The sequence below is a fragment of the Zootoca vivipara genome, chromosome 5 (assembly GCF_965207765.1).
Source record: "Zootoca vivipara chromosome 5, rZooViv2.hap1.1, whole genome shotgun sequence".
NCBI lineage: Eukaryota > Metazoa > Chordata > Lepidosauria > Squamata > Lacertidae > Zootoca > Zootoca vivipara.
Genome location: NC_142588.1, coordinates 82,595,254 through 82,607,917, shown reverse-complemented (window position 1 = coordinate 82,607,917; position 12,664 = coordinate 82,595,254). Strand labels below are relative to the sequence as shown.

The following is a 12,664-nucleotide window of genomic DNA, read 5'->3' as shown; positions in this document are numbered from 1 at the left end:
ACCATAGCTTTAACTATACAGACCTTTGTAGGCAAGGTGATGTCTCTGCTTTTTAAGATGCTGTCTAGGTTTGTCATTGCTTTTCTCCCAAGAAGCAGGCGTCTTTTAATTTCGTGACTGCTGTCACCATCCATGGCTACTGATCTTAATTAATCCTCAGTTGTCTGATTTTGGGTTTCCTCCCCCCACCACCCATGCTTAGGTTCCCCACTCCCCCAAAAGTTTTTTTTAACAGAAAATAAAAAATTGTACACAAAGATGATTGCTAATGCGCGGTGATAAAATACTGTGAATAAAATAACAGGGTAGTATTCACTGCTAATCCTATGCAGATTAGATCCATTGAAGTTAATAGACATGACATGACTAACTTGAGTTTATTAATTCCAGTGGGTCTACTCTGAATAAGACTCAGTTGAATATATCCCAATGTTTTTCAGAACTTCTGCAAATTTGGAGTTCCTCCTCCTTGTGAGTATGTAAGGGATCTACACTTGCAGAATGAGTTTGCTATTAGTATATAGGGTGGGTCAAACATGTGCTCTACCCTGATGGACATATGGATTCTAGCCAATGTCAGTGGCCCTAGTGAAATTGCTGTGTTCTCCAGCTGATCAATGGAAGCATTGTAGCTATATGTTACTGATGACATTCTGGAGACACATGAATAATGAATAATTTGTGCCCCAACCATGCATCAGAATCTGTAAGACTATCTCTATACGTGAAAAGGCACTTTAATTGAAAACAGAAAAAGTGATGTTGATGCTAGCATTTAAAACATCTATAATTGGAGTGAGTTAACATTAATTTAATTTAATTTCACATTTAAAAACACAAATTAGCATGAGGTGGACCTATGCGTCCCAGTTATTCAAAGTTCAGCATTCTGGCAGCAAGCCTGTTCCCATGGAACATCGCTTCCATGCTTTTGTAAACAGACAGTATTCCCAAACCCTGTGGGCAGAATTTGCACACCTTTCTGCTTTGGTTTGACAGCAACCACATCACCGGCATCTACAAACCCCTACAAGAAATGTGTAAAAGTAGCTCTTCTGTTTGGAGCAGGGTGGAAGCGAAATGGGAATTTGAGAACGGTCAGAAATATTGCTGGAGGGAGTTCTACAAGATTAAATAGCTCTGTCTTGCTCTTACAGATCATATTGCCTTTATTCTATTAAATTATATTATTCAAGTTAGGTGTGATACCACATTAAGCCTGTATTATGTTCTGAAAGGACAGCCTGTTAACTAAATCACCTGAGCAATTTCTCCAGGGCTGGCAGTTTCATTCATCATTGCGTTTAGGTAAAGGTAAGGCTACTTCTGAAATTGTGAAGGGACATAGACATAGACACATACTGTTGACTTGCAACTTACACACATTTAACGTAAACAATTTCAGCTTCGCGTGCTTGGCTGCAGGGGTGGTGGTGGTGGTGTCTGCAAGTGAAACACCAGCAATCTCACCTGCCATTGTGCTCACCTTGGGAGAGTGCTCAGGAGTGCAGGGAGAGAGTGCAAGTAGCCTTGGGAGAGTGTGTGTGATTTTTTACAGGTCATTTCCCAGTTTTTAAAGGACACGATTTCGGCTTTGCACTCTATCCCTAGGACATAGCTTCAGCATAAGATGATAACTGTTGGCCTTCTTAAAAAGTGAAACAGGGCATTCATTTACACTGCAATCCTATACATAATCTATTCAGAAGTAAGCCCCACTGAGTTCAATGGGACTTGCTCCCACGTAGCTGTGTGTCGGATTACATCGTTATGTGTATGCACACAGCCTGCCGCTTGAATATACTGTGACCCCTTATTTTGCATAGCCTAGTAGTTGCATACTTGTGTCTTTGAAGTCAGAATGTTCGATAAAGGATTGTGTTGTGCATCTGGAGCAAACTTCCAGAAATTCCTGTTTTCTGACTGGCTGGTGGGAAAGCTTAAATATATACAGCTATGTCTTTTAAACGAAGTATGCCGATTTTCAAGAAAGGTGTCTCAAAGTGACATACAACAGCGTTTAAGTCAAAACCCATTGTGGAAAAGCAGAATCCAAGGCCAAACAAAATGGCAGCCAAAGTCAGTTCAAACAAACATATCCTTGGCCTATCAGTGAAAATACAGGAAGGAAGGGGCCAATTATCCTTCTTCTTAGGAGGTGTTTTGCAAGGAGCCACAGGTGCTTCTTTCTAGTGGAGACCAAATTTAGTTTTTGCATAAGAAGGAATCTGAAGCAGGAACTTACTTCTAGTTCTTGATGTGATTGTTCATATTCCACACATCATTCTTCCTTCTTCCTTAGAGAAAACCCAACCTTCCTTCACACTCTCACATGTACACAGAAGGAAGGAATGACATTGACCCCTGCTGGTTTCTAAAGCTTTTATAGAAACTATTAGATCTCAAGAGATCTGTATTCAGATCCAGATTGTGAATCATTAACTCCACGGGAGACCTGAGTGTTCCTATCTTTCAGCTTCAGTTCCTGATCTGTTAAATGGGGATATTTATTATCTGCTACCTCCTGAAGTTGCGGGGGATGGATGAGACTGGCATTGTATAGTGTGCAGCATGCTCCAAAATGTTGCAGAAATTATATAACCAGTAAAAACACCCTTTTTCTCAAGAAGGCGGTTCTGACATCCTGTTTGTATTCTTCCAGATTTTCAAACCTCCCAGGTCAAGGGAAACTTGAAAGTGGAAAGATTGCCATTATTTAATGATTGCTTTTCTCTTTCAGCAGTATTGCCTGTTGCCAACTGCAGTGTGTTCCACTGGGTTATTGCAACCCGGAGGATGCTTTCTGTTTAATTATAATAATTGCACTTTTGTTTCCTTTGCCAGCTGGTGATGGAGTTTTGTGGTGCTGGCTCTGTCACTGATCTGATCAAGAACACAAAAGGGAACACTTTGAAGGAGGAGTGGATTGCCTACATCTGCAGGGAGATTTTACGGGTACGTGACCAAAATGGGCTTAACCGCCTTTCAGCCTGTCATTGACAGCAAATGTTGCCTAGGTATAGTGTGAATGCAATGCTGCTTCCAACCAAGCAGTGGTTTGAAAACCAGGAGCCAGGATTGGAATGCCTGCTGTCCCTCTCTAGCTCAAGTTACCGCTCTTCCTTTCTCACTCACAGACTTAACCATGGTTTAGCGTCACATCTGTACTGATAATTTCTGATCTTGTTTAAGACAGCAGTCTTGGCTAGTGTTAAGCAAGTTTCTGTGAGGATGTAACACTAAACCATGGTTCCAGCAAGCAGTGGAAAGGAGTGGGAACCTGCCCTGGAAAAGAGAATGAGGAACAGGGAGAGTGCAGAATCCCAAAGCTAGTTCCTGATTTGCAAACCATAGTTTGCATGGAACCAACATTCTGCCTGTGCCAAGTTTCTGCTCTGGTTTTTAATGCTCAGAAAAGAGACATAATCTGGAAGATGGCTCCTGAGGTTTTGTGGATAGTCATAAGAGAGGTTTGTAGGTGCCTGTAGGTATAAATGATTCATAGTCACTTAAATAGGATGTATAATGAATGAGTGAGGTCAGTTGCCTTCCTTTCTCCCTCAACTTTTAAGCCTGTTCTTCCTTTCAAAGGAAAAAAAATCCCTCTTTAATATTAATAGGAACAAAGGTTTGTCTAAATTATATTCAATTTCTTTTTAGAAAAATGGGGGGGGAAAGAGAAAATGCATTTTTAGGGCTTTTCAAATGGCAGTTTATTGTGGAAGCTGTGCTGTTCATATATGCGGGTTGTTCATACTATCCTGTGTGACAATGGAGTCATCAAAATTACATTTAATCCAGATTTCCTCTTACTGTGGGAAATCTGTTAAATAAAAATACTGCATTATACATCCCCAGTCAGTCACAGTTGCACTTGGTCATGTGTGGTGATGTTTGGGGTGATTTGCCTAGGTCCATTAGCATTATGTGTGAACGTGGCCTATGGTTTGAAGTGGTCCTCAGGCTAGGTCTTGCGGTGGAACCCTCTCCAAGGAGCAAACCTGTTTAAAGTCAAATCAAATCAAGGCACATTTCATGTTAAGCAGATAAACACTAGCTTGGGGGTAGTCGTGCTATTGAAATAGCAAGTTGAACCTCTTCACTGTAATCATTCCTTCTGTAGCTTGGGATATACCCTTGAAGACAGCAGCTGCTGCCCAATGGTTACTCAGTCCTTATCCACCTAATCTACCTAGTGTTTTCACATTGCAGTTGGATCAATCAGGTAATGCCTCAACTCTGCAAGGACAACCATCATGTGAGATCAGCAATAATGAAAACACAGTCACAGATGCTTAGCAGTCTCAAGCTAGCAAAACACTAATGTGCTTCACTTTAGTGCATGAGTGATCCACGTGACTCAAATGTGGATGCTTCTAATAGGGTTTTAGCTCCATAGAGAGTTAAGTCACTAGTACGAAAGAGAGGAAGCAGCGCAATATTCACCCTGAAAATGAAAATGGGATCTAAACACTCCCCAAATGGCACTTGGTATCTGGTGGTGACAAAGCACTTGCTCATTTACAGTAAACACCCCCAGCTGCAGTCCTTTAGCAACTTGATAGGAAAAGCAAGTGATGTTGCGGCTAATCAGCCATTGTATTGACTTTTCTCATTTCTGTCTCAGGAAGCCACAGTTACCCAGGCTAGGGTTTAAATTTACAAGCTTGGAAAATCAGTTCCCTAAAATAGTCCACAAGCAATGAGTCATGTTCTGACTGTTGAACCATTCCACCAGTGCCTCATCCTTTGGATGTTGAAAGATGAGCTAACTCCATCTTTTCAGTTGGCTGATAATGCAGGCATCTGGGGACGTGTGTCATCATAATAATGTGTAAAGTGAGTTCTGTTTTGAATCAGCAGCTCCCACAGTTTGCAAAGCCTCAGTGTGATGCACAGGGAAATTACCTGATCTTATGACTTATGACATAACTGTGCTCCGTCTCCGAATCAAAGTTTGGGGAACCCCCTGTGGACTTTCTTCCCCCTATCCTTCACGTCTCATCTCACATGAACATCCCTCATTCTTTTTTCTGTTCTGATTGTGACCACAGTTAGGTTTCCATCTGCACCAACATTTTCGCTAAACGGTAATTGGCACCAAGGAACAATTTAAAGCCATGATCAGAAGTGGGTTTGTTTGCTAATTACACTTAAGTGAAAATGTGATGCAAGGTTATTCTAAGCCTTTGCTATCTTCGGAACTGAGAGGGAATGGGGAATGCTTGCCAAAAGGGGGATGAGGGAGAGAGAGGAGCATATAAACCCTAAGGGTGCTTCTTGACATTCTCACCATACCTTTGAAGGTAACCCGGAAGCTACAACTAATCCAAAATGTGGCAGCTAGACTGGTAACTGGGAGTGGCTGCCAAGACCATATAACACCGGTACTGAAAGACCTACATTGGCTCCCACTACGTTTCTGAGCACAATGCGAAGTGTTGGTGCTGACATTTAAAGCCCTAAACGGCCTCGGCCCAGTATACCTGAAGGAGTGTCTCCACCCCCATCGTTCAGCCTGGACATTGAGGGCCTTCTGCCGGTTCCTTCACTGCGAGAAGTGAAGTTACAGGGAACCAGGCCTCTGCCCTGTGGAACACCCTTCCATCGGATGTCGAGGAAATAAACAACTACCAGACTTTTAGAAGACACCTGAAGGCAGCCCTGTTTAGGGAAGTTTTTTTAATGTTTGAAGTTTTATTATGTTTTTAGTGTTCTGTTGGGAGCTGCCCAGAGTGGCTGGGGAAACCCATCCGGATGGGCGGGGTATAAATAATAAATTATTATTATAATTGGGTAGTTGAGGGGCCAAGCCATCGAATCTTAGCTTGTATGTGTTCCAAACCCAGTACATGTGTTACTTTTACTATAGGGCCTGGGATTCTATTGGCAAGGAGCCCACCATTTAATAGAATGCACTGTGTTATTTCAACCCAGGGTGGTCCCAGGTTATGCAGGGGGCTCAGCTAGACCAGGCCTGCACAGACTGTGACCCCCCAGGCATGTCAGAAAGCCTGTAAGGGAGTTGTCTGCCCACCTCCTCCTGCAGTCTTAGATAGGCAACAAAACCCGGAAGCTACATTTGCTTTGGTGGGTTTCAAGTTGTGAAGGCTGTCAGAAGATTATGTGTGAAGGGTTTTCCCCCTTGTGGATGCCGATCTCTGGGCAAAAGGAACAAAGCGGCTCTCAGATAACAGAAACCAGTCACTCTTGTCTTACACAGATTTAGATAACAGAAATCAGCAGGACAGGATCAGGTTTCTGACCGCACAGGACTCTAAAGATATAAATTGCAGTCTGTTCATAAACCAGGAGTGCCACAGAGAGAGAGAGAGGTTGGGTGAGAGATGGATATCTCTCCTTTCTGTTTGTTTTTGACCACCAGTGATAGTGCTTCAGGAGACTCCATCTTGAATGAACCATAGAGATGGGTTTTCATGAGGAAAAATCGCAAGTGATTCTGTCTATTATTTATTATTCTTTGAATCTATAATATTTATGAACCTCCTCTTGGCCCATAAGTATCCAAAACGATGCATGGAAACTAAGGCATGGCATAATGCTCTGCTACAACAATGGATATAAAACCCAAATAGGTAAAAAGCGGCAGCACAAACTCTGACCTGAAACAGCGCAGAGCGTGATGCTTAAACCGGGTGTTACATTCATCTCATTTACATGATTCAGCATTAAAACAGATAGTCAAATTAAATAATCAAAATAGAAGAGCTGTGGTGAACGCCACTTGCCAAAGGAGTTTAAATGATTTCTGGCCGAATACTTTTAGGGAGATGTTGTGAGGAGCATCCCTTGGCAAAGAGTTCCACAGTGCGTGTTGGGCCTTCACAAAGAAGGCCCTGTCCCCCACCCTAGCAAATCTCACCTGATTTGAATGATGGTGTGTGGCATCCTCCTTGGATCTGAGGAAATGGGGAGAAATATATGGGAGAATTAAATGCCTCTTGACCATCTTTAGAGACGTGTGCATTGCAGTAATCTAAACAGGAAGTTACCAAGGAATGAGTGGCATGGTCAACCTAGCCTCTTGCTGCCTCCTGGATATCAAATGGAAAGGCACAGCTCTTTGGTGCAACATGTAATGACCGCTGCTATAAACAAAGTGAACAAAAAGACAAAGCTCTGCTTAAAAAGGGAGGTGGTTGTTTTGTGGATAATATTGTTATAGTTATGATGTATTAATACAATACAATACAATATGTAATGAAAATAAATAAATAAAATAACAAACAATTTACTGTTTTCCTCCAAAAGAATTGCCCACGGCACCTTACAACGAATTTCACACCTTTCTCCCTTTGACACCACAAAACATTAAATGCTGTATTTATTGCCAGCTTCCAGCAGTTTAGGGACCCTGAATTCTCTTTAAGAGACTGGACTGGCTCACTTAATCAGTATTGTTGATTAAATTAATTATTTTCACAGCTTTGTGCCTTATCTCCCCACCCAGGGCACTTTTTGTTGGCGAGAGTGTATACTCTACCTCTCCTTTGTATATTTATCAGTTCTGTATCCGAACTGGCCTCAATTTAAGTACCGTGACTTGGATCCTAAGATCAAGGAAACTGGCAGAGTTTTCTTCTCGCATCTTCTCCTTGTACACCGAAAAGCCTCTCTCAGAGTTTGCAGAGCACTTGTGAACAATGTCCGCTGGGGTGTGGGGACTGCTGGGGGTGGGGGTAGGAATCCCCCAATGAGGCTTGGATCCCAAGAGAAGTTAAATTGAGAACATTTGTGTAGGAAAAAGTTCTCACCCCCTCCTCACTCCAAATCAGCAGAAGGCTTGTAAAAATAGTGGCGTGCAATCTATGAATACAGTAAATATTCCCAACCAGCATTCTTCAGAGTTAAGAGGCAGTGCAGTTAAATCCTATATACTAATAAAGAGACTTTGGGGTCTTCTTACCTCAGACCTTGTGGGGGGCCGGACTAGATTTTGAAGAAGAAGAAAAATGAAGAAATTCCTATGCCCCACAAATAACCCAGAGATGCATTTTAAATAAAAGGAGACATTCTACTCATGTAAAAACATGCTGATTCTTGGACTGTCTGCGGGCTGGATTGAGAAGGCAATTGGGCCGGATCAGGCCCCCAGGCCTTAGTTTGCCTACCCATGGCTTAGACAGACCAGTGTTCTGCTTTTTTAATAAGGTGTCCTCTTAGGCTCACGTGCTGTTAAAGAGCAGAAATTTAGCCCTAGAATCCAGAGTATAAATTACAGGGAAACAGCCAGATTTCTGCATCCTTGTTTTTCAAAAATTCAGCCCTGGTGAAATACGAATAAAACGACTCATAAATGCTGCAAGTAGACAGTGAAAATATTTTTTCATATGAATGCTAATGTGAAATCTAAAGTAGATATGTATATAGCCATGAAAGCAAACCGTACTTTACTAGAATTGCAATTTAGGTGGATATTATTTTTTAAACCCTCCAACGTGGATGTGTGAAATAAAAATGGAGCCTATGAAAAATGAGAAGAATTAATGGCTTAATAAAAAGGTACAAAGGCAAGCTATTTTACTTCTAGCTCTCAAGACAAGCTTTTAATGTGAGCTATGATTAGATTAGAGTCGCGTTCAAGCTACGTAGTAATTTGTGTGGCTGTGGCAGGTTTCTCCTCACTTCCCTGAGCGTTCATTTCATTGATACATCATAAAATCTGGAATTTCAGTTTATTGATACTGAAACTAACAAGAAGAAGCAAGTGTTTGTTGTTAGGATCATGAGTGGCTTCCTTGAAAAGTACCTAAAATTTGATTGCATTGCCCCCCATAGAAACAATGGAAGTTAAAAATGATTTGGTGTGTGGTTAGAAACAATTACCCATCTCTCTCCCCCGCTGCCTCCCCTGCAAGCAGTGTATCTTGAACCAGTGCTTTTGGGGGGAGGGACGCAGGGGTACGCATACCCCTAAACATTTCGTGAATCTAAGTTTGGCCTCATTGAGGGGCAGCATTTCAATATGAGTAGGAAAAGGAGAGTACCCCTAAACCTTTTTTTAGAGGGGGAAAAGCACTGTCTGGAACCATTGGTATGCCATTATTCCAGCTGATGCACTCTGGTAAAATATGGTGGTCTGACTGATTGCTGACTGCAGCTGCTCCCAGCCAATTCAAGGGAGCTTAAAAATCTCTGTAAAGAAAGAGAGAGAGAGAAAGAGAAGGTAAGGTTATTGGCAAAGCACCTGTAGACATAAAAAGTAACCAATAACTAAATGGTACTAAATGGGAAGCACTTCGACTCCATCTCCTAATGTGATATTTCCCCACCCCCTTGTCATGTAGGATTGCGTTTGAACCTAGCTGTCGATGGACGGCTAAAAGAAAGATGAAATGTAATGATATCTTTCTCTCTTTTTGACTCCTCTAGGGTTTAAGCCATCTCCACCAACATAAAGTAATCCATCGAGATATTAAGGGACAAAATGTTTTGCTGACAGAAAACGCAGAAGTTAAACTAGGTAAGAATTCCCACCCCTCCCAACTAGTGGGAAATTGCAGGGAAGCGTGGAATCGGGCATTTCTGAAAAGACTTAGTTGGTCCTCACCTTAGAAGGAATCGGTTGTTAATACCAAAGTCAAGAGCTCCTCTAAGGAGTAGAGCTAAGCACTGGCCTGTAAGGAATTTGAAAAGAAGGTCCAGGAATCTGCATGCCATGATCGTGTTTTGGAATGCAGAACCATAAGCAGGCAATGAGAGCTAAAAACTGTGACTTCCCTTATTTTAAGTTTCTTAACGGTCACAGAGTAAACCCTGGAAAAAAAATAATTGGCAGCTTCTGCTAAGAATTTATAAAATGAAGAGATTCTGGCTAGGGATATCAGTGGTCAAGGTTTAGCTTCTTCTTCTTCTTCTTTTTTACCCCACTCAAGATGGCTTTTAATCCCTCCCAGCTGTCCCTGCCTCTCTTAGAAACACTTTTCTACTCTCCAGCCCTGCAAATCATTTCCATGCAAATCAACTGTCCTTCTTTTCAAGTCCCCAAGGAACTATGTGGACTTGGGCAGGAGATCAGCATGTAAACAACTCTGGCTACAAAGATCCGCTTGTTTAACGAGCTCGAGACCTCTGTTTCAGCTGGTCCTTGAGGGGATGTGGCCAGGGAGAAGCAGGAGTGGGAAATAATTGGGAGAGGCTAGCAGCATTCCTTTTGCTAGTCTAGTCCAACTCACTTGTGCTGTACAGCTGGAAGAGCTCACCATGAAAATCACTTACAAGTAAAATGACACCATTTAGATATTTGGCTAAAAGGTGATTCGTTCCTGTAGGCTGCTGGTCTAGGAACACTGGAACACTCAGAGCAGCATTGGGGACTAAGCAGTGTCTGAGTGGACATTTTTCCTGATTGAGTTGGGCCAAGAAGAACTCCAAGCCTTAGCTCTAGATATGAGCTCCTATCCAGGAAGGAGAAGCTACTGAAGATGGATGTGGAGCCCTTATGAGCCCACAACAAAGGTAGCACCTTGTTCTCAGAAATCTCAGCTTGAAGATCAACTCTCAAGCAAGTGGCCCGCAATGACTTGAGTCCAAAACCCACTGAATACAGGGGAGAACATTCTGTGGGTTGAACTTTCCTTGGGCTCCAGTCCTTTTCAAAGGGAGGGAATGCTCTGAGCTTCAAAAGGAATGGTGCTCCCCATGAACTTTGCCTAGTTCATGGCGGGGGGCACCATCCTCTTGTCATTTAACGTGACTTGTATGTCCTTTCGTTGCCTCGCATAAATCAAGCGATGTTTATGCCTCATTAAAGCTCTCCTGTTGTCGTTGCTTTGATTCCCAGTGGATTTCGGAGTCAGCGCTCAGCTTGACAGAACAGTTGGCAGAAGAAATACATTCATCGGAACTCCATACTGGATGGCCCCTGAGGTTATAGCCTGTGACGAAAACCCTGATGCCACTTATGACTTCAAGGTATCTTAAAAAACGATGTTGCCTAATATATCATTGGTTACTAATACTGAATCATACTAGTTTTGCACAGGGGGGAAAGAAGTGCCAGTCCTGCAGGATTGAGACTGGAGTTGAATGATGTTCTGAGGAAGTTCCACAGGTGGATCAGCCTGCAAGCTATTACAGGGAAGACTATCTGAAGGGAAGTTAAAACCAGGATGAAGGCAGGAAAGCTGTTAAGGAAGCTGACAGACTGGAAAGCAGAGAAGATAGGCAAGAGAGCAAACCTAGGTGACAGGCAAGTACCTGGAGCAAGGTGACAGAGCTATGTAAGCAAGGCTAGAATCTGGTTGTTGATCCAAGCAAAGCCCCAGGCTTAACCCAGAAGCATTTATAAAAAGTTTAGGTCTAACAGATTACCTGCCTGAGTGGGATGCAGCATGCTTGAACTCAAAAGGAACATGCTGCTTATTCTTGCTCCTGCATCCATGACTCGCCACAAAGGGCATCACTGCACAAGCCAAGGAATCCTGGCTTGAATCTCATTCAGTCAATCCTGAGAAAACGTTCCTAATGAACTAGTTACAGGTAGGTAGCTGTGTTGGTCTGCCGTAGTTGAAGCAAAATAAAAAAATCATTCCAGTAGCACCTTAGAGACCAACTAAGTTTGTCATTGCTATGAGCTTCCGTGTGCATGCACACTTCTTCAGATACTTTTCTTCAGATACAGATGTATCTGAAGAAGTGCGCATGCACACGAAAGCTCATACCAATGACAAACTTAGTCAAAACAAAATAAAAAATTCCTTCCAGTAGCACCTTAGAGACCAACTAAGTTTGTCATACAACTAAGTTTGACAAACTTTGTTGGTCTCTAAGGTGCTACTGGAAGGAATTTTTTATCTTGTTCCTAATGAAAGCACAGTGTGAAAGTTAAATTAATGGTCAGTTCATAGAAGTGCAAAATTTCAGGGCCAAACTACATGTGACATTATCTATACATTTAAACAATACTGTATGTATTTATTTTGAAGATTTACACCCCTCTTTTCGATCAAATGATTCTCAAGGTAGGTTTCAAACAGCAGACATGAAACCCTAAAACTAATGTGCATGCACGCACAGCCCTTAGTATCTTGGCTCATGATTGAAGCCTGGCTGCTTTTATTTTGGGGGTGGGGTGGGGGGAGGAAAGCAGATCTTAAATGTCACCATCTACTGCACAGGCTTGTTGTGAGAATAAAAAAGGAGGGGCAACTATGCATGCCCCCCCAGCTGTTTGGGGGAAAGTTAATGTTAAGATGCACAGTAATTTAATCAGCAGCTAAAATGCACTGAAAATATGCAGGTGCATTGAATGCTGATTTCCATGGTTTTGCTGTTTTGAAGAGAGCCAAAGGCCGCCCTCTTTTCCTAAGCACTTTGCTTCTAAAATCTCTGGTTGAAATCACCCTCTCATAAACTTGTTCACTTACAGGCAGACAGCAGAGGCAGTTTTCTGAGTGAGTGAAGCCTGTCAAAAGCTTGTCAGTGAAGGCAGACTGCTTTGCCAGCGCCAGATTGATTCCTTTTTAAATTTTCTATTCTGAACAAAATCTGGAGAGATGAGCAGTCCATAAGGCAGTCAGTCATTGGAAAGTGAACTTGATATTCATTAGGGATTTGTCATTGTCATTAAAATTCTGGATTTCAGGCATTGTGCCAGATCCTTCTGGACCCGAGCCAGCAGTGCAGGGCTAGACACCTTTTC

At 42.3% G+C, this 12,664-nt stretch overlaps 1 protein-coding gene across 6 annotated transcripts in view; it reads left to right on the top strand.

Moving 5' to 3' along the window:
* TNIK (TRAF2 and NCK interacting kinase) overlaps positions 1-12,664 on the top strand; it is a 278,512-nt gene that overhangs the window by 161,767 nt on the left and 104,081 nt on the right. For all 6 annotated transcript variants that reach the window (XM_088669855.1, XM_035132805.3, XM_035132806.3 and 3 more), the window contains exons 5-7: positions 2,845-2,955; positions 9,394-9,484; positions 10,805-10,935. In XM_088669855.1, the coding sequence (XP_088525981.1) occupies positions 2,845-2,955; positions 9,394-9,484; positions 10,805-10,935 (333 nt within the window). The remainder of the gene's footprint in view (positions 1-2,844; positions 2,956-9,393; positions 9,485-10,804; positions 10,936-12,664) is intronic.